The sequence below is a fragment of the Pieris napi genome, chromosome 8, assembly GCF_905475465.1.
Source record: "Pieris napi chromosome 8, ilPieNapi1.2, whole genome shotgun sequence".
Lineage (NCBI taxonomy): Eukaryota > Metazoa > Arthropoda > Insecta > Lepidoptera > Pieridae > Pieris > Pieris napi.
The window spans coordinates 3,591,306-3,618,997 of NC_062241.1; the positions used below are offsets into that span (position 1 = coordinate 3,591,306).

The following is a 27,692-nucleotide window of genomic DNA, read 5'->3' on the forward strand; positions in this document are numbered from 1 at the left end:
GAAGATTGTACGTCGAAAATCTACTGGATTACGGAATTAGTACGGAAATCAGTTTTTTATCAAGAACAGGGGCAAACGCCAGGAGGTTCACTTGATGATACCGCCCATGGGCACTGTCTGTCGTATTTGTAAGTGCGTGCGTTTGTGTTTTGTAGAGTGCGGAAATAATATATATATACTACCTGACTCGGCAAACGTCGTTTTGCCATGTATATTATTTCTAGGAAACATTTTTTTAGTTCAATAAAAATAACTGTCTACTATAATAAAAAATAGGGGTTGACGAGGGGTGAAAATTAAGGGTTGTATTTATTTTTTAATGGCACATTATAAAAATATTAAATCTTTCGTCCAAAAAATAAAAATTTAATGTGAGGGGTGGACAACCCTTATCACTAAGGGGTATGAAAAATAGATAGTAACCGATTCTCAGACCTACTGAATATGATTAAAAAAATGCATAAGACTCGGTCAAGCCGTTTCGGAGGAGTATGGTAACTAACATTGTGACACGAGAATTTTATATATATATAGGCAAATAGAACGACGCACGCCAAGGTGCTACGGTGGTCCGACGCTGAAACTCAGCAGGTGAGTTTGAACAACTCCTCTAAACACCCTCCATAGTAAATGCGCTAAAGGAAGCGTTCAAGTATTTCGTCACGCAATTTTTGGAGATTATTGACACCCCCCCCCCCCCCCCCCCATGTAACGCGCTGTAACGCTTTTCTGTACCCAAGTATAGTAAAACGTTTACCTAGTGACTTTATACCTAAAAGTTACCATTATGTGGTGTAAAGTACTGGAAAGTCGAAAATAATATTAACAATAACGCGTAATTCAATCCCCCCCCCAAAATTCGTTACGTAACACTTGAACGCTCCCAAAGGTGCAGATTGACCCCACATCTCTACGCAACGCCTAGAGATCTAGCCGTTCGTAAAGGGATTGGTCATCCACGAAACGAACTAAGTCTCGTTTCTGAATATCACCCTAAGAGTGCTTACCTTACTGACACGTCCGACCTGCCTTGTGGGCGTCGGGGGTGTGCTATTCGCGTATTTGTCCATCTCCAAACTGATCAGCTGCTTTGTGGCGGGTTTCTCACTATCGAAGTGGTTAAGCAGTGATGGCCCCACATACAAGGACAAAACTCCGAGGAAGTTGACTGTGGATGTCCTAACATTGGGATTGGTAGCCGATAGCGCCTTCTTGCTGTGGGCTATTATGGATTTTATGTTCATTCTGAAAATGGGGTTTGAATAATAATAATTTAATTTTAGATATCAAGTGTATTTAACCAAACACTACAGTTTAAAATTATAATAATAAAAATCCTACCTCTACAGCAAAATTACTAAATACATTTTTTTACAGTACACATGCATCGTTTTCTTGTTATCTTTAATACATACCATTGTTATAATACAGGGGGTTTTCAAAAAAAGTATTTTTATATGAGAGCAATTGTATTAATCCATCATTATTTACTTAACAAAACATGTTTTAAATGATAATAACTACTACGTATATCAATTTACTATAAATATGAAGAATGTATCTAAAGAATACTTACGAAAATCCAAACTCCTTTATAGCATTGGTCATCCAATTGAACATCTCTGACTGGACTTTGGGATTCTTCTGCGAGTCCATAGCGAAGCCCAAACCCTCATTTACAACGTGTTCTAGACCACAGCCATCAGCTAACAAGGTCAAGCAATCAGCTGATATAGCTGAACAGGATGCTTCACCCAGTTTAGTCACAACGTCTAAGAGTACCGCGTCTGCGGCTATCCTAATGAATAAACGAGCAATTAAAATGGTTTACTAGAAATCTAATGACACTGTTTTGAAGGTTAGTCAAAATCATTTGCTCATATAGATTACACAATGTACACGTCTTATGAACGTCAAAAAAGAAATATACATTAAATGCTTCTAATTTTACATTTACTGCCAGTTCTCAAATCAAGGGCGTAGAACGGAAGAGAAGAACTGGTAATAAACTGTGTGTGTACTTTTTTTATGTTTAATATTATTACAGTACAGGTATTTTTTTAAAGTGTGATACGAAAGTATACACACATATATATAAAAACAGAGTAATATAATCATTTAGATTTGTAGATTTATAATTTGTTTACTCGAATTAGATTGGTTTTTTACTTTTTTATTGTAATTTTTTCAAAAATATTTTTTTATTTATTAACCATAATATTTTTCAATAATACTAGTGAGTGTAAAGAGAGTGACACCGTGGGAAAGCATGGGTGAGAACGGCCACTCTCTATACTCTTTATCTTATACAGATTTTTTTATATACTCTATTGTTCGAATTAAAGGCTTTTTATTATAAACACTAGCGAGTATATAGGTACACTCTTTAGAAAGGAAACTATCGAAATTTAAGTATACTTACGTAGAGACAGGGAAGTTTTCTGTAACATACTTGCAAGCTTCCAACCTGGCTTTGAGCACTTGCACATTGGTATCCTTAAGGCCTGGCTTCTTATTGAGACTTCGGTACAGGACTTGTGCGTTCGTATCTTGTACAGTAAGGCCTTGTATAGTTGAATGGAAGGATTGGACCGCAGTGAGACGAGTCTTCCAGTTGGCATCTACTAAGCCTGGAAATACAATTTTAAATTATTATTTATTTCACGGAATAATACAATCTAAATCATGGTCAGTTTGAAAACCACTGTGCTTTGTATTAATTAACAATAAGTCTTGTCAGGAACGCGACAAATACATTTAAAAATAATTATATCTAATACTAATAATGTATTAGATATAATTTATATAATTAAAACCTGTATTTGGTAGATTATTGGAAATAGGGAAACATTTCCTTTTGTTCTATCCCATACGAATTATGATTATATATCATTAAATTAATTCACACACGTGTTTAATTCACATATCCTTGTGTAAGGGTACAACTACAACATACTGTTATTTTTTTTGTTATTTGAGCTTAGTATATATATATGATATGTATATAGTATTTTGTACAGCGCTGAATATTTTAGATTTGCGATGAAAGACTGGTCACAGAACTTCTATACATTAGACTCAGCTTTAATATTATGTAAAATTGCTAAAATGCAAAAATACTGAGGCGAAGAAAAATTTATTATTTACCGAAATTGTAAACGCTAATTTATTTTATGGCTTCCCAATTTATTAAATAAATATATGAAAGCGTTTTATCTAAGGCAGCGTCTCTTATTTAGAGTATTATTTACAGTAGATCCGACCCATAACCTAGTAGATAATGACGCAAATACATTTTTTTTTATGTAATAGGAGGCAAACGGGCAGGAGGCTCACCTGATGCTAAGTGATACCGCCGCCCATGGACACTCACAATGCCAGAAGGCTCGCAAGTGCGTTGCCGGCCTTTCAAGAATTGGTACGCTCTTTTCTTTAGAACATATTATATCATTTTCTTAAGAAAAGATGTTCTGGTGGTTATTTGTTAAGAAACCATTAATCGCTTGTAAGTAGGAAGCCTTTGATGACACTAATTAGGGCATATCATATTCTACACGTTTCCATGTAAAGCGCGTAACAATTTACATTATATTAATACGAAACTTTAGATATACATTGCTTCCAATACACAACATATGCTTATATGAGCTGGTAACCCTTGTGTGTAATTGCTGTTTAAAATTGACCCATCAGGTATGAAATTAATAAAAACTAAGCATTAGAATTAAGTTAAAATAAGTAAAAAGTTAGTATGAATAAATATTCCTCCATCTGTACAGATAGAGGATGGATTCAATCTAGCTAGTTCTTCCCACGGCCCGGGAAAAAACCCTTGTAAACCCCATACTGACATACGGCGTAGGATTTTGACATAAATAAGCCGATTTCCTTACTATGGTTTTGGTCACCAATTAAACAACGAACGTTTCGTTGGATTGTGATGGGTCTAACGTGATTTACCGTACGGAAGTTGTACTTAGTGCTACCATACAACATTGTACGAAATTCATAGCATTTCTAGTCTAAGTCATGATTTAATTAGTGTAATTATTATTTAAACATAGAATACTTAATTATAATAAAAATGTATGCACTAGTAATAAGCACTATAAATCTGGAGTCAAAAGAAAACAGACTGACCCCGCAAAATTTCGCTGAAAACCTGAGTTTTAAGGGATTTCTTAAAAAATGAGTTAAATATAATTATAGAGCCTTAAAAATACTTACCAGATAATACATCCGGTGCAAATAACATTTCAGCCTTAGCGTCCACCTCTTCAGGAGACAGTTCTTGCTCTTTAGGCGGAGATATTTGTGCTTTGCCTGGCGCTTTCTTTGCTACGGGTTTCTTGACTAAAATTAAAAGCATTCATATTTTAGTATGTTTATTTGTCACAATTCATTAATTTGGGCGTCTTACTCTTCTACTACATTTCTAGTTGCAAAATAATATTTAAATGTTACTAGTTGCAAAATAATATTTAAATGTTTCTAGTTGCAAAATAATATTTGAATGTTTCTAGTTGCGTAATAATATTTAAATGTTTCTAGTTGCAAAATAATATTTAAATGTTTCTAGTTGCAAAATAATATTTAAATGTTTCTAGTTGCAAAATAATATTGAAATGTTTCTAGTTGCGTAATATTATTAAAATGTTTCTAGTTGCGTAATAATATTAAAATGTTTCTAGTTGCAAAATAATATTTAAATACGTCTAGTTGCGAAATAATATTTAAAATGTGTGATAAATAAAATCGGCATATTAGTCCAGCAATAGATTTTTCATTAAACTTTATAATACGCATTTTACTTTGCTGTTACTTAAAAAAAATATTAATATTATATAAAGACTATACCAGATTGAGGTCGTTTCACAGGTTTAGGCTGTGATGATCCGGCGGTTGATTTGGCATCTCCTTTTCCGGCTACTGCTGTTTTAGGCTTCGAATCCTTTTTGGGGGCAGCTACCTTCACTTTAATCTCCGCCTGAACCAACAAAACAGTTGTGACAAATATTTTTCTGCATACCCTGTATTTAAATTAAATGCTAAGATTACAATGGAACATAACTTTGGCTCCATTTTGCAAGATTTGAGATTCGTATTACCACTTTTACCTAGAACTACTAGCCCTTTCCTTCATATTTTTGTCTCTTTCTATCAATTTCCATGCTATAGTAAAAAGAGAAAGGACTGCTAGAAATTAACAATATATACATAAAAGGACATTGGTTTCGATCTTAATAAAACCAGAAGTATCAACGAATGAGATTCGTATTTGTACCGTTATTGTTATAAAGTAACTTGACTCTTTTTGACAAATCCTATTCACGCTGTTTTGGAAAGAGACAGAACTATGTTTTGGAATTTATAAATATTTAACTCTAACCAAATTTTCATATTGAATACAGTGTAAACTCTTTATAACGTCATTCGGTATAAAGAAAACTCTCCATAACGTAAAAACAAGTTTTTTTATTTGGTTTAACCCAATACCCATACATTAATTCTTCCCTCCCTATAACGTATCCTGTCTATAAAGATAATAATGCTCGGTCCCTTAAAATTCGTTATAAAGAGTTTAGACTATAGTAAAAAACGTTGCACTGACTGTGATGAGTAACTCGTGCGATATCAGGCGTCACTAATTTTCTATAATGCAATAAATATTATCAAGTAAACCAATATTATATTATCAATAACTTAGAATAATATTAAATATTTAATATAAACTCAAGGTTAGAGAACTTCTACACACCTTATCAGCGAATTCTTTAATTTTCTGCTCTTTCAAATTGTCCAGTTTCCCGATATGTGGAGCAATGTTCTTCTCACCCACAAGCTTAGTTGCCGTACCTAATGCTTCTGACGCAGCATCTCTAACTGCCGGATCTATAAAAATCATTTTTTTGTAATTCAAAATTGCTTGGTCTTATAAAAAAGGTATTGGACAACCTGAAGAGTTATTATTATTCGGCTCCATATATTTAAGATAGTTAATTTGCTATATCTTAATATATATAATTATTACGTGTCACGTTGTTTGTCCGCTATGGACTCCTTAACTACCGAACTGATTTCAATCAAATTTGCACACCGTGTTTAGTTTGGTTCAACTTAAAAGATAGGATAGCTTACATCTCAATTTATACCCGCAATATTATTTTATTGCAAAATATTTGTTTATTATTTGATAGTCACAATTCTAACAGATGGCGCTGTGTTGAAAGTACCAACGTTTCACATAAGCTACAATTTAATGGCATAACCACCAAAAAAGCATGGTGGTCCTCATGACTGGTGTTCTCCTACCGTTTCCCTTGAATAGTTTGCTACTATGTAATATAACAAAAACCTTAGCCACAACAACGCTTGGCCGGTCTAGTATATTATAAAAAAAATTATTGCTCTATGTTTTAAATGGCTTTTGGTGTTCTTGTACTCAACATTTATTTATAATATTTAAGCAATAATAAAAATTAAAATCTACATACATATATATTGTCACTTGCGTAACAAATGTATTTCACGTATACGGCTATTAAAATGAATAAAAATGCTAATTGAATCCTCTTGACTAATTCATATTAAAATAACTATGTTATATTTGTATTAAGACAAGTTCAGTAAGAAGTTTATACATTGACGCAAAAGAAACATGATCCTCTTATAACAATGGGATTATTGTTTTCTTCAGTACAAACATAGATTAGGTATAAAATAATTACATTAAAAGCTTTTTACGGCACAACATCGCAGTTAACATAATTACTGTATAAAAATAAACAAATTCTTAATGAAAATATATATAAGGACGTTATGAAAAAGCATAAAAGTGCATAAAACTTAAACTGAAATAGGACCGATATAAAAATGCAGTATGGATTATATAATACATAATTTTAAATACATATTCTAATCTTACGCAAATACATACACGTGTTGCTAAATTCTACCTCCACTCAAGTTCTAAAATAAAATTCCTATCTAATACTTCTATTTTACTAACATATTATTAATTCTTAAAGAAATATATACTTGACATTTAATATAATGTTTTCTAATCTATTTAATAGTTACTAAATAACTATTTTTGGGTAAAATTTTGCCGGTAGCTGTTTTTGATGGCAAAAATGTATGTATTTGTGTAAGTTAATAATGATAAACACGTAAAAACCAAAATCTTTTCACGTGTTACTGGAATGGTTTGTCATAGGGACTGCCACGCCATCTTGCTTAGAGAAGCGTTTTGGTTCTTGAAATTATGTTTGATTTCAAATTAACAGAATTAAAAATTATATAATTGTATACCCACCCTCAATAGTATTGGTTTCACAATGGTTTTAAAATCTTATCAAAAAGCATATTTGGTAGAAAATTTCCAAGAAATATAATCTATCTCTCTTTAATATATCATTAGAAAAAGAAACAGCCCTTACCAGCACTTTCCAATAGCTTTAGCAAGCTCGCGACATACGCCTTCATTAGTTTCTTGTTGAAAGCGGCTGGTTGCGTGTGACACAGCGCTCGAGCCAGGAAAGTAGCGCTTTCTGCTTTGATAGATGGGTTCTTGTTATCAAACGCAGCGAGCATATCTTCCATTATTACTTCGAGGTTTGTCTAAATTAAACACAAAATATTTGTTACATTTACACAACTCAACACAACCAAGGAATTTTTAATTTAAAATTATTTTCACAAAATGGAACAGCTTGATAGTATTGATAGAAATCTCCAGACTTAGGAAAATTTTTAATTCAAGATTTGATTTAAACATTAATTGGCAATAAAATATCGGATATCCGGTACAAAGAAATGAGACGGACGAAAATTTGTACCAAGCATTGTATTGTCCTGTAAAAACATTGTAACCATGGTAACACACAATCATTATTTCGTGACCGATCCATCTAAAATTAATAATATTGAAGCACATACATGTTATACAGGATTTATTTAAATAAGTCGATTTTAATCAACAGATTTTGGCATCAACTACCTGTTATGTATCAATGTTTGTGTGCTTAGTTAATCTACCGACTAAGTGCGTAAAATTAAGTATTGGTCTTAGTTAATATGTCGTAATATTGTTTGACGTCCTGGTAGACAAACACGTCTAGTTTGAACGAATCGATAATGATTAATAATAAAACTATCTTTACATAGCAATAATATTCTAAACTACACACAAAACAGCAGGGGTAAAAATGCGATGAAATCGTTTTACAAACTATTAATATATACCTATATATATTTAAAAAAAAAGTATTTATTTAGGTTTCTTCTAGGATCTCAAATTCATAGATAAATTTAATATAGTGCCTTATTGATACTTAGTATAAGCCTTGAGATATTTAATGCTGTTTTATTATATAATACATATTAACAATTATTTAAAATATTTTAACATTTAATTAATACAAGGTAGGATAAAGAGGATTGAACTTACAGCAGGATAAATAGCATCAATGGCATCTCGTAATGCGGCAACAACATTTGGTTTCCTCTCTTTGAATTTTTCTAACAGAGCTTGAATGCAGGACGATGCGTACGGCTGGAACTTATTTCGTAGACCTGAAGCCACCGCACCTAGGAGACGAGTTCCCAGAGCTACTAGCATCACGTTGGTGTCTTTGGAAACCACCTGGAGATAAACAATGATTCATAAAATAATTATTCATAAAATTCGTCGAAGCCGTGGGGTATTGTTAACACACGTGATATATTCAGGATTCGATACCTGTTGTGTTTCTACATCACTTGTAAAAACACCACAGACTCATTAACCATGTCCAATTTGTAGGTTATGTTAAACGAACAAAATATATAATTTTAACTAGCTGACCGGGCAAACGTCGTTATATAATTTATAATAAAAAAAATAGGAGTTGATCGTAGAGGGGTGAAAATTAGGGGTTGTATGTATTTTTTAATGCTGTATCATAAAAAATAAAAAAAATTTTTTTATCTAAAAATTAAAAAATAAAAATTAGGGGTGGACTACCCTTAACATTTAGGGGGATGAAAAATAGATGTTGTCCGATTCTCAGACATACCTAATATACACACAAAATTTCATGAGAATGGGTCGCGCCGTTTCGGAGGAGTTTTATATATTAGATGAGAATTTTAGTATCAAATTAGACGATATTTAATTTATTTTTTCATCTTAGAACACAGTTAAAATGTTGAATTTCGAGAAGGAAAACAAAATGGAATTTTTATCTTTGAATACCACATAGTCAAAAGTCAAAAATCATTTATTTATATAGGTAAACCAATGTACACTTATGAACGTCAAAAAAGAAATATACAGTAAATGCTTCTAATTTTACATTTACTGCCAGTTCTCAAATCAAGGGCGTAGAACGGAAGAGAAGAACTGGCAATAAACTCTCCGCCACACTTTTTAATCGCCAAGTTTTTTGTTTTACACAACGTTTGTAAGGAGCTGCAACCATTACACCATGTTCCACATGACATCTTAAGTAATAAATAATAATAAAATAAATTAAAAACAAAGATTTGTCCACTATCAGCAGGAGGCATTGTGAAATAGGAGCATGGACTTACATTCTCGTGGGAACAACACGCAAATACATCGCAATAGCTAATAGCCATAAGGGCCTGTAAAATAGATTAGATTAGAAGAAAACCTAAAAGTATTTTTATGAATGAAGAATTTAAAAATATATAGAAAAAATAAGAGAGGAGCAGTCTCGATGGAGATTTTGCTTTGAACGCCAACAGCTCTCAACACATCTGCTCATAGTCTAGCTGACTGATCGCAAGATAAATACTTATATAAAAAGAAAATATGTAAAAAAATATATACCTTTTTCAACGCACGAACCAAATCAGCATAATCTCCTGGCTCCAATTTCGGTGCATTCTTCAAAAGATTATCCAAAGCATCCAACGCTTCCTTTCTTTCCTGCCATTTCTTCGCATCCAGTTTATCATAAAAGTCCTTTGGTAATTTTGATATTATTTCCACTGGGTCCATTAAATCGTATGGGTCCATGTCCCCTGAGTCACCGCAACCGGTTTCTGCGTCATCATCTTCTGCTGCACCTAATTATTATTTTTATTGATTTATAGTATTGTCTTTTATTAAAACTTTAACTCATTTAAAGAAAACACTTTTTTAACGGATTGAAGCGACGTCACCGTGACCACGCACGCGAAACGTCGGAAGAATTTATAATTATGTAAAATAATTATAAGTTTATAATAATACATAGCTTCAATCTGTTAAAAAAAGGGTGCGTGTACTTATGTACGCGCGTAAGAAGTTATACTTCTTTGGCATGATTAAAAATAGTTTTTGATTGCATGCAAATAATTAATTACAATTAAATAATCAAAGACTATACATTATAGTCAATAAAGTTCAGTTTACATTTGAAAAATTAAATAAATAAATATTTATTATTATTCTCTTACATTAAGTATAACATAAATTCTATTATTATTCGAATGTTGTTTTTAAATTATGTCCAATGCCATAGCATCTTCCGTGGGCAACTACATTCTGTTAATTTTGTATCACGGTGCGCGCGCATCGTAAAATTTCACTCTCATCAATTTTACATAACGCGCCTATTGAAGTATAACTTCAAAAATTCTTTTCTTTATTGATTTAAAAAGGCGTGAATTATTTCGCTAAACTGTACATGCTATTTATAATAATAATAAGTCTGTTCTGTACTGAATCAGGAACTGATCCCAGTTCCTCCACCCAAAAAGTACAGTTGTAGAGTCGTTAAGGAAATAATCGTACCATCTGGTGCATCAGCAGCGGGGGTGTCTCGAACTCTGTGCTGCTGAGACCGAAGATATCTCGTGGGTTGAGCCCCACCCCCAGTTCCAGAAAAGGCCTCTTTCAGCTCTTGTTGTACAACCGCTTGTAGTGATGCTATGTGGGGTTCAATTGCTGGCCCGATCCACCTAAAAAAATAGGATTTATTTAGCTTCCAAAGTATGAGGTATATATTATGTCACCGGAATATAACAAAATCCGCAAGTTTATAAATTAATTTTAAAGTTAAAATATTACAATTTATCTCTCGTTTAGAATCCTACGAAATTTCCTAGGAAGTTTATAAACTTGCGGATTTTGTTATATTCCGGTGACATATGCACAAATAAATCTGAAACGAAATTTCCGATTTCAAGTAATAATACTTTGAATTGACATAAAACTTTATAGTAGCGATTATGTGAAACGTTTATCACGTTATTCTTTTGAAAAATGTGCAGCTTTTTTATGACGGCAAAGATAGTTAACATTTGAATGCGGGTTCCGACGCGGAAGTAGGAGAGAATGTGCGAGTACGAAATAACGCTAGACAAATGGTTTGCAATATTAAACCTGCGTTCGGACTGTTACGAAACGCACAGCGTGTTTTTAAATGAACACACAGGTAAATAACGCTGAACTGAAAATGGTGGAGGCAAAAGGAAGAATGATATTGCTTGTTAGAATTGTATAGTAATTGAGCAACATTCAATATAATTGTGCATGTTAGTTGATTTTTACGATAATTGTAAGATAAAAATGCAATAATGAAAATGCAAATCCTGTTGTTATCCCACATTAAAACGGTGCAAACGACGCAGAAATAAGTAACATTTTATGGAAATTTCATTATATTCATTATTTACCAAAAATTCATATAAACAAATTGTCTGCTTAGGGAGCGTTCAAGTATTACGTAACGCAATTTTTGGAGATTAGTTACCCCCCCCCCCCCCCATGTTACTCGCCGTAACGTTTTTCAGTACCCAAGTAGAGTACTGTACCCAAATATAGTAAAACGTTTCGTGACCACCTAGTGACTCTTTAGTAACTATTATGTGGTGTAAGTCGAAAAAAATATTAACAATAACGCCTAATTTAATACCCGCCCCGCATCGTAATGTTTTACAAAAGGACCCACCCCCTCCCAAAATTCGTTACGTAATACTTGAACGCTTCCTTACCAACGAAAGGTTTTAATGTATTCACACTAATAAACATCATACCTGTGCATCTCCACAACCAACGCCTTCATTTCATCTCTCACTCCTTTATCTCGATCAGCTAACAACACTGGTATTTTCTTAACCATTGGCTTAATTGCTATGACTTTATTGCCAAATTGTTTAAGGGCGGAATTTAATGCTGAAACACAAGCAGCAACCACCTTCGGATTCTTCTGCTCCATACCTTTTATTAATTCCTCTTCTACACTCTCATGTTTTTCTATTTCTACATACATCAAAGTTATCTGTAAAAAAACATATGTACCATTGTAAGCTTTGTTATATGAGATCCGGCTGCAGGATTAGTGCGTTCATTGGTTATTTGCTAAAAACCAAATTTTATGTTTATTTATAATTAGGAGAAATTTTTTTTTTTTAATTAAATTATTTTAATTTATTTTTGGGGAAAATTTCATTCACTTGTTATTTAAATAAAATACACGGCAAATATTTAAAAAAATCACGGTTGCCGTTGCACATCAGGCCGCACCTCTTCACAGCCAGGTGGTAAACAGACAAACATTATATATCAAATTGAAGCTAATTTTTTTTCTATTAATTATCATATATAGGTGCCTAATGAAATCTGGCCACAAATAAGGGTTGCTGGCAGTTAAATATTTAAGGTAGAGTGAAAGAGAGATAACGCGTAACATCATTTGTCAGACGAGGATAGCGATTGCCGGCTGTGAGACGCTTTTAAGCCATTGCGCAAGAGTCGAATGCCAGTGGTTTTGGCTCTTAGCATATAACCGATGATGCGTTCATCGGTTATTTGAATAAATAATCCTGCAGCCGGATCTTAGACCATTAGTTCAGGGTTTAGAAAATATGGTTCAAGCTAAATTTTTGTGCCAATTCCTTTGATCATTCTGTTTTATAGGCTATCTGTGCCCTCCTAAAGCAATTATAATGTTGAAGCAAATTGAACCTTTTCTAAATGTTAAATGTTGTCACTTCTCCACGCCACATAAGTGGGTAGATAAGAAATCTTTTGTGTAATAAAATTAGTTTAAGAGATATTTTAGCTTTATCTCATTAAGTCACTAACATCCATGGCATGTATGCAAATAAAATCATAAAAACAAATATTTATTTCTTAGTTAATAAAAACTGGTGCATACATACTTGTAAGGCAAGATCTTTTGTTTTTGTTCTAGGTGCGGCAATACATTTAGTCACAATTCCTGACATGACCTCGCCAGATGTTTTACCGGCAAAGCCACAATTTTCAACAAATACTAATGCTGCTTCCAGACCTATAACAAAAATATATTTCTGGTTAAGAAAACCAAACAGAAATGTCAGATATAAATTTCTTAAATAGATAATTATGTAATATATCAATGCTTAAATACAAAGCTTATTGTTCTATTTAAATAGTAATTGGTTTGTAACAGGAAGTAATAAGTAGACAATAGCTTTTGCTAAATGACTTTGAATAGATCTTCAAATAATTCATATTGTCTTAATGCAAATTACAGGATTTGAAAATTTATGAAGAACACTGAAAACTCATTAAATTGTAATCTAATTCAGCTACTGATTTTATTTACACTATGCAACAAAGTTGTAATAAATTTGATTTAACTTTGCAATCTCTTGTACATAGAGTTACCGCCACCTAGTTATAGATAACTTTTTAGACTGTAAATAATGTTATATGCCAAAACACTTAATTATTGATACTTAAAGCATGTTTAGATACATTATGAAAAGATCATATTGCTAATTTACTATACCTTTTTCTTGTGCAACAGCATTACTGTCAGTAACAAATTTCTTTATAAGACCTAAGTATTTATTCCACTCGGGTGACTTCTCATCATCAATTTGATTAAAAAGCTTATTAGCTTCCTCGTAACCAGCCACTCTGGCTTTCCACAGCTTGTGGACACATTTATCTTCTGTTGGTAATTTCTTATACTCACTTTCGTCTTCCATTTTTGTATCTTCAGTCTTCTTGTGAACTTAAAACTGAAAGTGTTGATTTAATAACAATAAGGGTATTGTTACAATGTAAATTCTTACACAATTTGTGAAAGGAATAATTCAATGAGTTATGTAATATTTTAAAGCTACATGTGAAAATTTTCTAAATGTATACAAAATTCAGTTCAGAGCAGTGTTGGCCTTGTGACTTGAACATGCTCTGAACAAATTGTGGCTGTATCATGGTATATAACAGGAGTTTTATTTTTTTAATTACTACCATTGTCAATTACACTTCATCATTAAAACATCTTATTAAACTAAAGTACTCTTTCTTTCATATTATGTTTACAATGTATAATGTATGTATCGAAAACATTAGGTTAACAAGTTCAACTTTTTTTATTAAAAAGAGTATATTAGTTTTTGTGATCTAAGATTGATTGCAGTCAAACCTTAATGATCCCAGTTATTGAATAAGATTAAGATTTGGGAGTAATTTAATGTTTTGTTCAATAAAGGTCTGAATTTAAAAAAAATATATTGAATTGGTTTTTATAGCAATTTGATAATAAAATTACACCATTTTTTCTGAAAAGAACTTCACATATGCTAAATAAACACTAATGCCACTTAAAAAAATATATCCTTAAATATTTTTGCACAGATTTATAAGGACATTAAGGAAGAAAGCTTTATAAGGACAGTTGTTAGCCATGAGTACAATTTTGTTTACAACATGCATAAATGACCTTTTGTTGCATCTCAAGCAAGGTCAAGGATTGCAGTGCTTAATGCAGTTAAATATGCTTAAACATATAATTTTAATAAGCCAGTGTATCTTTTTTAATATATAATTTTGAGAAATATCTCATAGATGATTCAAAACCTATTGTTTTGCGTGTTACTGCAATAAACTGAAAAGTGTTTTACGCTTTCTAGTTTCTTCCCACCGCAGGAGTTATAAATTTTAATAGCTTAGAAACTTTAGAGCAAAATATATGATTATCAGAATGTGTAACGGCTGATTAGCTTATGCAGAAATGCAGACATGCATTGCGGACGAATTGATGATTCAACGCACTCGTTTTATTATTCGTTAGATCAATTATGCCACCACTTAGTGATAAATTTCAAACTGAAAAATAAAGCAAATGTAAAACTGGATCATGTAAATACTGTGCATACGCCCGAGAACGGTTACTTTCTAGCCATAATACAAACAAAATGTCCTATTTGTAAAAAAAAACTTACCGTTATACGAATGCTTTGAACGAAGTAACAGAAATTAAAATTACACAAACGAATTTAAATTGTATCACATTCTTAACTGCGGATAAATCAAATTTACATCGAGAATTTATGGTCAATTCGATGTCGTTTATTCAAGTTCGCAAATTGTTAATTTTAATTTGTAGAAAATGGACGAAGTGACGTATGTAACAAGAGTGTTACCACTTTTCCTTTTTAGTTTTTACAATTAACCAAGTAATAACAAATGTCATGCGTAGACTACGAAGATGTTCTGGCTGTATGGACTTAAGTCCTTTGCCTTTCCCATTAGGGATAAATTAATATCATCATCTACGAAGATGTGATTGAACGGCTTAAAAAATACGTATATAAATAAAATCAATGTAGCGTGTGATCTGTGGTTTTTTTAATCAAACATTAGGGACAATATCTTTAATTTTTTTCTTTAGAGTATCTAAACGTTAGTCAACTAAAAGAATTATCTATCTGCAAGATATTGTTCAAAGATGCGAGTGAAAGCTACAACTATTTCACTAACTGACTATAATATACGTAAATCTGGGGCTTGTGGTGAAATTGTTTTTCGACGGGAGTGACCTACCTACTAACACTATAGGAATTTGTATGAAAATTGTCACGTGACAATGCGTGAGCTACTGTCATTCACATACAAATTCGTTTAGCGTTAATGGGTCGTGCCTGTCGAAAAGTGATTTTGTCTCAAACCCCAGATTTACAGCATTTAAATATTGTCATACAAAATTTACGTGCTAATTTATTTTCTTGCTTTTTTTTTAAATTTTTATTAATGGCTCTGGCACGGTTTGTGCATTAGCCAGCGTCAAGTATAAGTTTTTTTTTATAATTCGTGTTTTTTGTCTTAGAAATTCGACCATGTCCTCCATGTACGGTTTTAGGCACTCGCCCGGTACCGCACAACCCTCCCAAAGGCCGAGAACAAATTTAAATTAAATTAAAACGTGCCCTCGAACCGGGAATCAAACACGGTACCCCTCACCTAGCTGCCACTTAATAAGACCGCTAGGGTATGAGGCCCCGCTTCTTTTTTGTTGGTCTCTTTTGGTTTTTACTTGGAGTTATCAGATAACATAACACTTTGATCACTTATGTACTAGTTCGTTAATATTACTAATTATATCTTGAGATCGATAAAAAAGAATAAAGTACAGTGTCACTTTTATTATGTATCAATAATTTTATTTCAAGTGTGCCTAAACGCTTTAAAAAATTGCCATGTTGTAATTTTTATACCAAAAATTTTGGAAGCTTAACGTAAAATGGTAACTCAGTGTAATAATTCCTTTACTCTTTGGTTTTCTTTATTTGTGTTGAAAAGTTTTCGTTATAAAAAGAGCTTAATATACAATATACAATATATAATTGTGTTTAATTAATTAAGCTTTCTTCGTAAACGTATAATTTATTTATGGACCGTTTAACAGATGTCATTTGATAATTGTCATGTTCTGTCACTGTCATAGTCAACTCATATCGAATTCGTTGTAATTCCGAATTCGTTTACAGTTTACACTTTACAAATGTTAAATGGTCGTAAAAGCGTCTGCGTACGAGACGTGTGTCGCGTTGCTTTCGTGACTACTGTGCGTTCGCAGTAATAGTTAATTTTCATTTTCATTACAAAAATAGCGATTTAGACTAAGCTATGTATTAAATCAGTGTATAGATATAACGTTTCGATGTTAATGTAATGTTATAGTGATTTATTATACATAAACAAACAAAAACATTGTGTTTTTTTAATTTTTGGGGTGAGCAAAACGAGTTACTTTCGACCGTGTCCGTGAAGGGAAAATTAAACAGCTGTTTGAGCATAGTATGCTTCGTATTGTAAGTATGTTTTGATATTACGCAGCACACTATAACTGAATGTCTGAATTACACATTTTATGTGCAGTAAGAGACATCTAAATCTAAATGTTATTACATACTATTATATCAATTATAGAAACAATAATTAATAATCTTTCTATTATGATTTTCTTAATAACGTAATTATTATTTATCAAACTTAAAATGATACTGGTAAAATTTTATAAGTACTCTGGAAAGTGTTTACACCTATACTAATCTTTATTAAATAAAGAAACAGTGCCACAATATATTAGCTAACTTTATGTTATTACAAGTATCTTAGAAATGTTTATTCTGTAAAAGGAGAAGGAATTGGATCCTACATTCCTTCAAGAACAAAGACAAATTATTATAATATGCATTATGCAGTATAACTGTTATAAAACTTATAAGACTAATATAAAAAATAAGTTACAGTAAAAAACAAGTATACAACTACATATGTGTAGGTATATAGTATATGATTCAAAAGCAATCTCATGTCATGTTAAGCAATTTTAATACATGACAAATGAGGTACTAACTTGGTACCTATTTCTAATCTTCATACAATAGAATGTTGTTGGGAATTTGTTCTCCTTTTGACAATTGTAATTCCATAATATCTGATCAATATGATGATTTCTGTCGCTTTTTGGGTTAAAGTTTAGTTGTAAGGTAAAAGATTATGCTTTGGTTTGCAAAATAAAGTATGCAGTTATAGGTATTAATTTTGGCAGTTTGTTTAATATGTCCTATTAATAGTAATCCTTAATACAAAACTTGTAACTGGGGATCAAAGTATTTTGTAGTGACTTACGAAACTGAACCTAAACTGAGTAAGTATTTATACCTTATAAATGTGGATAATTAAGTGTAACAATTCGACCAAGTAAATTCGACTTCACATACCTACGCCTTATTCTTTTTTCATACCTAATCCTGTTTTTGACGGATTTTTTAAAATAATTAGTAGTTACGTATTACATTTTTATAGCGTAATATAAGCTATAGAAAGAGGAGTGACTGATGGTATCATTTTTTTATATTTTTGTACCCTCGAAATATTACGCGCTTAAAATCGTTTGACCGAAGCAACCGTTATTCTTAAGACTTACCGTTGTAAATGGATAATTACGGTGTAAAGTTGTTTGCTAAGCCGTTGATTGTTTGAATTATTTGAGTGTGCATTGAAAACTGAATTGCTTAAAAGGCAATTTTTATTACTTTGAGCATTATCTCTTGATTTATTGCGGCTACCGTATCGTTTCAACTAATATTTACCGTAACGCATAACTATGCGCTCATGCCCAATTCTCAGTGAGTTATATTCTTCACATAACCTACAACTTGATTTCCATTTGTTGCATGATAATATTATGTGTAAATTCACATGTCTGATACCGTTCAGCTAATTGATGCAACAAGTAGGTTGTTTTTCGTCCCTACTAAGATTTTTGATAAGATTGAGAGGTAATCGATTGTTATCCGGTTTCAATGCATCGTGAGTCACAAATATGTTATTCAACTTAAATTCCTATTCATAGACAAGTGTCCTCTGCAAGGGGCCCAGCTCCTAATTATAATAACGTAAAGCGAGACATTCTAGAGTAGTAATTAGATTGAGGTGTTCTCGCATTTTAAGCCTGCATTTCTCGGGATTCCATGGTCTGATTCAATTATTCGTGCCTAGAGCCTGCGTATAAGCATAGATAATATGCATAAGGGTTAATAATATTCTAGAAAGTTTTATAAATAATTTTAAATTATCGGAAGTAATTTTTAATATTTATTTAACTTAACCCACTTCCAGATTTTAAATTAAATGAAGCCGAGTTTCAAACGAAGTTAATAGATAGATCAGGTAATAGATATAAATATTATTTTTGAATAAAGAGGTGTGTATTGGTGGCGGTTAGTATCAAGGTTATACATCGAAAGTCAGTAAGAATAAGAAAGCTAAGTGAAAGTCAAAGGAATATTGGATATTATGTAACAAAGCTTTAAAATTCGAGCTTTCATACCAGGATCAAAATGTCATGATCGTAGAACAATGTCGGATTTGAAAAAAGTCCAAAATCCAATTTTTATCATATTTGGATACTACATTGACTAAATATTACGTCTACATGAAAAAACATCCATGTGTTTTTAATTTCAAATAAATCAGTCGGTAAAGTGACGGCTTTGATAGAAAAATGTGATTTTTCTAGAAAACTGTGTATCTAATGTTATTATTTTTATTTTGTTTCAAAACAAACCCTTTTGTTTGTTTGTATGCCTATTTACATAATAACAGAATAAGAATTGAAATAGTTATGTCAAAAACTAACATGATTATACTATTTTGAAATGGGTGCCCTGTAAAGTTGACTATTTGTCAGATCCTATTCTACGACTATGACGATTAATTATGGTGTTATAATGTAATGTACTATAAACGAGGCATATTTATGCATAATTGAGCTTACCTAAAGGTTCCCTAATGGAGACAAGGTACCTAGTAACTATTACGTTATTCATGTACTGTAAACCTGTTAGTTATTATTTATGTATTTGAAAAAGTGCAGACTGACAACTGACAGCATGAAAGCATAAAACAAAATGGCGGGTACTAAAACTAAAACTTAATTTAAAATCTGTAACGTGTAGAAACAATGGGGATAATGCTTACGATGTTGTAAATAAAGTAATTAAACAAATCTCATGTTGCAAGAATTCCATGTGAATATATCTTTAACCACAATATTGTATGTGACATACTTCATTGTAGGTATTTCGATTATAGCTCCGTCCGTTTATAGTATAGGTCGCCTGCTGATTCATTGTTTATACCTGATTTCATTATCTAGGTATCCTTGCTGTATACATAGTATAGAAGTGCTAAATCGACATACACTGTTCCAACTATATTGCTTTGTTTTTATCAAATTGTGTTCACGCGGTGTTGTTCCAACCCTTGGTGGAACCTGCTCCAAAATATACTAAAAATAATAAAATAACAATATTTCTTGATTGATTGATTTTGTTACGAATAAAATGAACCTATATTATGTTAATATAAGGGTATGAATATTCTATATGTGTAATTTTTGGAAGTCATGAACTTGAAATGTACTTAATATCAAAAGTGTATTGAAAGATAATTAAATCAAATTATTAAATGAAGCTGTTGGATATGAGGTACGCCAGTTCTTACATTTTTAACTGACTTCACAAAAGATGGTTATTAGATTGACCTGTGTGTATAGTGATATTTTTGGTCCAAGTTTACAAAAGTTTTCCGAAACCTTAAGATTTATATTTCAAGTTAGGGAACAGTCCAAGCTTTATCAAAATCAGTTCAGTAGTTTTTGACATAAGGGGTTCCTTTCAAATAAGTAATTAATATTGGTCTATATTATTTTATTACTTTTATCTACGCCGCAATGTTTACGAAAGGTCGTTGCCACCGATATAAAACCATTTGTATTAAATCATAAGCAGTCATAATTGCATGATTAAAATATCCATTAAGTGATTAATTAAAACTAGGTTAATGTATCAAAAGCATCCTATCTTCCTGATACTCGATCGATCCGAGCATTCAGGTCATATCGCAATAAAATTAAAATATAATTCGTATTGCTGAGTGGTAACGGAAATCTTTGCAGGTATATCAGTAAAAATGTTGTGTTTAATAATCCATATGTGTATAGGCGTTTAGTAGAGGAATGAAAAGTGTTTCTGAACAAAAATTACTGAGATATTAATTTACAAAACACGAAAAACCGGTTTCCTTCTTTGTCCAAGCCAACTAAAAAGGCCGAAGGAAATTCTTCATCCATTTACAATTCTCAGATTTTTTATTAATCAGCTGTAAAATAGCATTTAAAGGCCAGCAACGCACTTACCTACAATGTTCTCAGTTGGTGTTATTGGAAAGCAGTTTTACATATACAAATCATAAACGAATGGGAGACCTGTTTATTCACTAATACTTATTTAAAATTTAAGTCCATTCTTAATTTTGGCCGTGTTTGCGCAGTGTTGGCCTAGTGGCTTCAGCGTGAGACTCTCATCCATCATGAAACAGATACAGAATTCTGAGGCCCAGACCTAAAAAAGGTTGTAGCACCACTGATTTTATTTCTTTAGAATGATAATTTATAGATCATCTTTTCTAAGTTACTAACGCGGTAACTAAACTAGGCTGAGCCACATTGGATACGAATCTACTTTCGCAACTCGCAAGTAACTGTAATCTACTCGGTTAACACGGCCATAAATGTCACAACCAAATGCATCTCACTGTTGCCTTGTAAAAACGAATGATTTTATCGACCTAGTTGCTATATTTAGATTAGATATATCGCTGCTTACATACCACTAAATTATAATTACTCTAATTTTTATGTAACAAGGGGCAAAAGGGCAGGAGGCTCGCAAGTTCTTTGCCGGTTTTTTAAGAATTGGTTCGGAAATATGGTAGTGCGGTGCAAATTTGAAACGCTCAGTTGTGGAAAGACGGACGTCGAGGTGATACGGATGGTATTTTGTATTCTGCCTTGACGTGCGATGAAAATTATGTACTTTATTTCCGTAATTTTGTTTAAATTACTGAAATAATATTCCCATCGAAATCTCATATCCCTCGCTTTCGTTTAGGCTGTTAGTAAAGATTCTGAAACGAGACTTACGGGAACTATGACTCCTGTATGTAATCTTCACGTATATTGCAAATATATTCATAAGTTATCTTTGAAAAATAATACAAAAATTAAATATACAAGGCAACCGTGGATGGTGAAGTTGTGTTGGGTAGGTGGTAAACATTCCAGATTGCATTATGGCCAACATAATTTGAATAAAGTTTTCAAAGTAAATATAACACAATCTTACAACATTCATTGTTAAAATATCCGGAACTTCCTTTGTTAACGTGACAAAGATATCTGTTGAGATAATTTTATTTAATTGTGTGGATGTGATGAAATGCGAAATGATAATTAAATACGACTTGCAGAACTGGTGCATTGTAGTTGAAACTTACTTTTTAATTTTACAATATTTGTAAGTACAGATAATACAGCCTACTTGTGCACGTTCGGGCTTTAGTAAAACTGTTTTTTTTAAGCAGTACGAAGAGAAGACTATCACCTTGTGTGAAAATGCTATATTGTTATGAAAAAAAGAATTGTAATATTTTTCGTATGAATGTCAATTAAACAAAAAAATATCCTTTTTCACAATTTCCAATTAAAATACTAATATACAGCCTAACACTTAGAAACGATTCCTCTGAATCTCATGAATTTTTGAGCCAAATTGAGTCTTTGTTCAAATGTTGCTAAAAGATTAAAATATTTATACTGCTTTATAAAATTGATATCAACAAATTTTAACTTCCTCGTTCTGAGTCACCGCATCTCGTATTCAATCGGTAAATTGAACAAAGGAATCGTCAGAGGAAAAAAGTTCGATCTCTTAGTTTATTAAGATGCATCAGTTGCGTTTCCTGCAGCTTAAAAATAAACAAATGTGGCTGACCGGAAACCGGCCGGCCTCGCGGTTGAACCCTTTTGTATAGTTTGCGTTGGCGGTCAAGATGAGACAACTCTTGGTTATGGCACATTTTATATTGTAATATGAAGTCAAGTTGGTGATTATTTTGTTCCACAACTATTGTGGTTAGTAAGATACATATTAGTGGGCAGCCTTAATTTGTCAACTGCAGTTGTAAAGATAAACTAGCGGCCGGTCCCGGCTTCAAACGGGTGGACATTTTTTTTTTTAATTTCTGTAGATATCGGTATGTTCTTTAATATTGTGGAACAGTTTTTTGTTCTGTCATCAATAGTTTTCGCAGCGCATATGATGACAGATATTTTATAGGCATTTTTTTTACACCTTGGGTAACATTATTGTATAGTAGAGATACTTATTCTTTTCTTGCAATTAAATTTATATATAATTAATCAGTGATAATGTAGCATTGAAATGGTGAAAGAATTTTTAAAATCGGTCCAGTACTTTTTGAGCCAACTCGTTACAAACATACAACATAAAAATCTTTCCTCTTTATAATATTAGTATAGATTAAACTGTCAAAAAAGGAAGGAGGTGCATACAATTCGACGTATATTTTTTTCCTTCTACTGATCTTTCCAGTTGCGCTACACCCTCAATGGTTTTGGTTTTTGATCGCATTGTTTCTTTAATAATTTTTATATTTTATAGTAGGTACATAGCCTTCTATGTTAGACACGTCATGTCGTCGATTTTTGGGGTTTGATATGCTGGTTTCCGTTATTTGCCTGCACGGTAAGAGCAAATATTAATTGCGTTAAATCTAAAAGCAATTCCACTGGTTTCCGCAACACCGTGGTTTGAAGGGATGGCCAGGCTTTAGGGTCGCACGTTTAAGCCACCACTAGGTTATTATCTACATAAATCATTATAGTATCCACCTGTTATCGACTAAAAACAAAACGATCATACATTGTTAAAAGAATTCAGAATAGAATAAACACATTGAACATGTTAAAAATAGACACAACAGGGGCTTAGAGTTAATTTGGCCCGCCGCATGTGGTAGGCGACTCTTATCATAATAAACTGGTAATCTCATTTTTTGTGCTCACGTGTGGCGAAATGAACTAAACATGTGTTAATTGAGTTAGTGTATTAAAATGAAACGTGTTGTAAATGCGATTTGACGGCACTAATGTGAAACAAAGATTTTGGAATTCGGTGTGTTTTAATTCTAATTTGCTTACGTCCAAACCCAATAATTAATCCACAATCTCAGATTGAAAATAATCTGTGATCAGACCGTGACAGTCGATCGATCGCCTATCAGCATCCCAAAAAGTAAACCCTACGAAGACAATCCATTTTTGGCCACGGATAAAATGCTATTTGTCGTTCCATTTTACCGAGTTTACACACATATTTGATAATCAAACCGATCCGACCTCCCATGGATAGCTTGTATCCACAGATGGCTATTACAATCCGTCGATTGGTTATTGGCACACTTGTTACAACATTTGGATTAAGATTTAATTGGGTTCGGGCGTTAGTGGATTCTTGATTAGGGTTAGATTCAGTAACGAGACGAAACTGACTCACATACGTCAAAAATGTATTGCATTTTGACATATTGACATAGTAAGTCGCGTTTCTGAAGCTCACTCTTAATAGTTTGTGCTGGAGCGCGACATTCCATGGGTACGGTATGTGTTGGCCCTTTTTACCTTAAGATAAATGAGCAAGAGACAGAATGTCTGACGCCAAGATTGAAGCGGTACAGCTATCGCCTTTGCTAATGGTAAAGGCTATTGTTATTTAGTAGAATTTCATTAATGATTGCCTTTTATTAGCGTCGAAGTATTGTGTCTCTAAGTAACGGTTGGAAGATAATTTCAATTATTACAAAGTTATATTTTATTTCTTTATAAACATCTAAGTAAATTAAACTTTGCTGATAGAGACGCGTACAAAAGCTCCGGAAGTCGATCAGTCTTAGTAATTACTTTGAGACCTTGTGGCTTTCTTAGCTATTGGCAATGGTCAGGGTTCATGGATATCAATAGGAAGTAGCGGAAAATACTATCTTAACAATTCCTTTGTTGTAAATACCAAATAAACATTAGAAAAATTTCCCTTCCATGTTTTTTATGTAATAGGAGGCAAATGGACAGGAGGCTCACCTGATGTTAAGTGATACCGCCGCCCATGGACACTCACATTAAAAAAAAAAAATAAAAATAAAAATGTATTTATTCATTTCAAGTAGATATGCACTACAATGTGTGAAGATTTGGGAACCCTTTTAAGTAAGAAATACCTGTGTCAGGGTTCCCAGCTCTTCCTTAACAAACTTAAATATAATTCCTTAAGATATATTTATATAAAATCTAATTACATGTTTTGTTTAATTTACTTTACAACTATTATCAACACACCTGAGTGCATAAGTGAGTGTGTAGGTGCAAATGTGTAAGCGAGTGAGTGAGTCAGTGAGTGAATGAAAAGGTGTGTAACTACATACTAGGTTTCAGAAGCATCTCTAACAATGCGCAAGGTATGCTCAGAAGCCAATCCTTTACTCGTATCTTAGCATTGTAGACGGTGACATTGACATTGCCAGAAGGTTCGCAAGTGCGTTGCCGCAAGTCGAATTGGTTCAGAAATACTTCAGTGGGCAGCTGGTTCCACATAGTGGTGGTGGGCGGCAAAAACTGACAAACTAAAATTCTATTGTACAGGAATATTTGTCCTGTTTCCCACCTTTTTGTAGAATACCATGAAATCCGACTTGAGATATCATAAGCAATCATGTTAATGAAAATTCACATTATCATTCAAATCTAAATCTATCTTTAAAGCCGAATTTAATTACATAAACTTTATTTTACTTATTAAGGCTGATAGTACGTTTATAAGTAGAACCGTAAGTATTTAGTTAAGTGCACTATTGGACATATTGTCATTCTAATTAATACAATTTTTGGTGGTCGTTGTTTTTATCAACGTCACCTGTTTCTATTGTTAATTCAAGGCTGACAACATTGAATGGAAAATGTTTCTTCAAATATCTGTGATGTATTCGTTTTGTACTGAAAATGGAGACAGAAAACTTGTATTTTGTAATATTCGTCAACTAACGCTTTAAATCTGTTCTTATATCCTTACCAACTATTACTACTAGTCACTCAATAAAATATGTATTTACTTTTAATGAATGAAAGAAAATCATCTCTGCAGTTTATTTGTTTGAGGATGTTGCTTTGAGTGTAGATAAATATCGGAGAGATCAAGTACTATCTTGAATTTTATAAAAACGATACAAATTAATATTTAGTGACGACGTGTCTTTATGGTAAATATTTCGTCGCGGCCTTTTTTTTACCTTGAATGATAAGAACTACGCCGTTTGTCAATAATCCGTGAGTTTTGTCTGAAATTATTCAAGGTTGTAAAAGTATTTCATATTTATCACGAAAATTTAAAAAAACTCGAACATGGTACTTTCTTGATAATTTGTTTAACTTGATAACTTATGTTTACTTCAATCGTCACACATTTTAGATGTAAGATTTTGTAAAATAATTACTTAGTAGATTTAGTACTGTGTGATGTCGTAACCTTAATAACTAAATAAATAAAGTATATGTTCCAAAGATTTTGTGTATCGGGAATTAGTGTGAGCTGCACACAAACGTTGTTTCCCTTCATGTTTTTTTTATATAACAGGACAAACGGGCTAGAGGCTCACCTGATGTTAAGTTAACGTCGCCCATGAACATTCACATTGCCAGGAGGCTCGCAAGTGCGTTGCCGGTCTTTTAAGAATTGGTACTGAATCTTTAGTTAAAATATATTTTGGCTTTACATTGGCAAAATTCTTTAAAGTTAGTTGAATAATCTTTTGAAATTTCATCAAAACTCACATCACGTACGTAATTGGCATGTAACGAGAAAAAATACATATTATAAGAGCGAAATTATCTTTACGTTATACCATTTTATATATCAGTCAATTGTGTTAAAGCCTTATTAAAATGTATAATTACGTATTTAATTAAAAATAAAAAGTTTTTAAATATTTAACGGTATGAATGCATGATTTCATGAATCTGCGATCGTATAATGCTTACAAAGTTTTAAAAAATCACAGAAATAAGGATCCTAATTTTATTTTATTTCTAAAACTATACATATATTGTTTCTTCTAAGTTCAAACAGTTCCCCTGTTCATGGATCGGGATCAAGGTGTCAAATCATTTTGATTAGCAGTTGCGGACCGAGTTAAAAAATAGCCTATAAGATCTTCATACCTCTTAGTAATACATAAAATGAATACAAATAAGAAATATTGATTTATATACTTTTACGTTTTGTTAAAAATATTTTTGTTTTCCTTAGTATTTTAAGTCGGTTCGTTTTATATATAGTTTTTGGGCTGTGATTCAAGCATTCCCTAGAATTTGCGTGTTTATCGAGACACAATGTGGCGTATAAGATGCGTATTCTTTGCCAATCCCATTTGGCATTTCTACAACATTTACACTTTATTAATTTAAGAAATCGGAAAATAGCTGGATTTTGGATGCAAACATGCTAGCATGAAAACATATATATACTAATGATATTATATTAAGCATTTTACACAATTATTGTTATATTGATTAGCAATTCCTAAATACTTGCTTTATTCAATTATAACAAGCATTTAATACATAATTGACTTTATTCTAAAAAATCGAAAAGTCGATTTTCCTGCGCTTTCACCTGCGCGGTCTGACTTACCATGTATCTCGACTTCAATAGCGAGTGTTCTTCTTCAGTCTCGTGAAGTGTGTCTTGTCCAGTGCCAGATGCCGAATCTCTACCTAGCAGTCGCAATATAGGTCCACTCCCTATCGTTACGAAGCCATGATTTTTTCCTTTTACCGACCCGCCGATTACCCTGAATTTTACCCATTATAATTAATTGAAATTGGGTTTCATTGTTAGAAGACGTCATTATTTATGGTTTTACAAAATAAGACAATTGTTTACTTTGTTAATTAAACCACTGAATTGTTTAAAAAATCGCTTAAAATTTATTGAAGTTATTT

General features: G+C 32.3%; 2 protein-coding genes across 5 annotated transcripts in view; one reads left to right on the top strand and one right to left on the bottom strand.

Moving 5' to 3' along the window:
* Positions 1-15,419, bottom strand: part of LOC125051530 (protein mini spindles) — a 41,697-nt gene extending 26,278 nt beyond the window's left edge. Inside the window, exons 1-14 of the mRNA XM_047651911.1 lie at positions 15,214-15,419; positions 13,770-14,004; positions 13,156-13,286; positions 12,028-12,272; positions 10,784-10,950; positions 9,836-10,074; positions 8,450-8,644; positions 7,440-7,620; positions 5,759-5,892; positions 4,858-4,987; positions 4,228-4,353; positions 2,423-2,630; positions 1,577-1,798; positions 1,008-1,245 (exon numbers count right to left, since the gene is read on the bottom strand). Coding sequence (XP_047507867.1) covers positions 1,008-1,245; positions 1,577-1,798; positions 2,423-2,630; positions 4,228-4,353; positions 4,858-4,987; positions 5,759-5,892; positions 7,440-7,620; positions 8,450-8,644; positions 9,836-10,074; positions 10,784-10,950; positions 12,028-12,272; positions 13,156-13,286; positions 13,770-13,971 — 2,418 coding nt within the window. The 5' untranslated portion in view covers positions 13,972-14,004; positions 15,214-15,419. The remainder of the gene's footprint in view (positions 1-1,007; positions 1,246-1,576; positions 1,799-2,422; positions 2,631-4,227; positions 4,354-4,857; positions 4,988-5,758; positions 5,893-7,439; positions 7,621-8,449; positions 8,645-9,835; positions 10,075-10,783; positions 10,951-12,027; positions 12,273-13,155; positions 13,287-13,769; positions 14,005-15,213) is intronic.
* A 1,347-nt stretch (positions 15,420-16,766) lies between these two features.
* Positions 16,767-27,692, top strand: part of LOC125051801 (protein goliath-like) — a 71,184-nt gene continuing 60,258 nt past the window's right edge. For all 4 annotated transcript variants that reach the window (XR_007117353.1, XR_007117352.1, XM_047652364.1 and 1 more), the window contains exon 1: positions 16,767-17,082. The gene's annotated coding sequence lies outside the window, so the exon portion shown is untranslated. The remainder of the gene's footprint in view (positions 17,083-27,692) is intronic.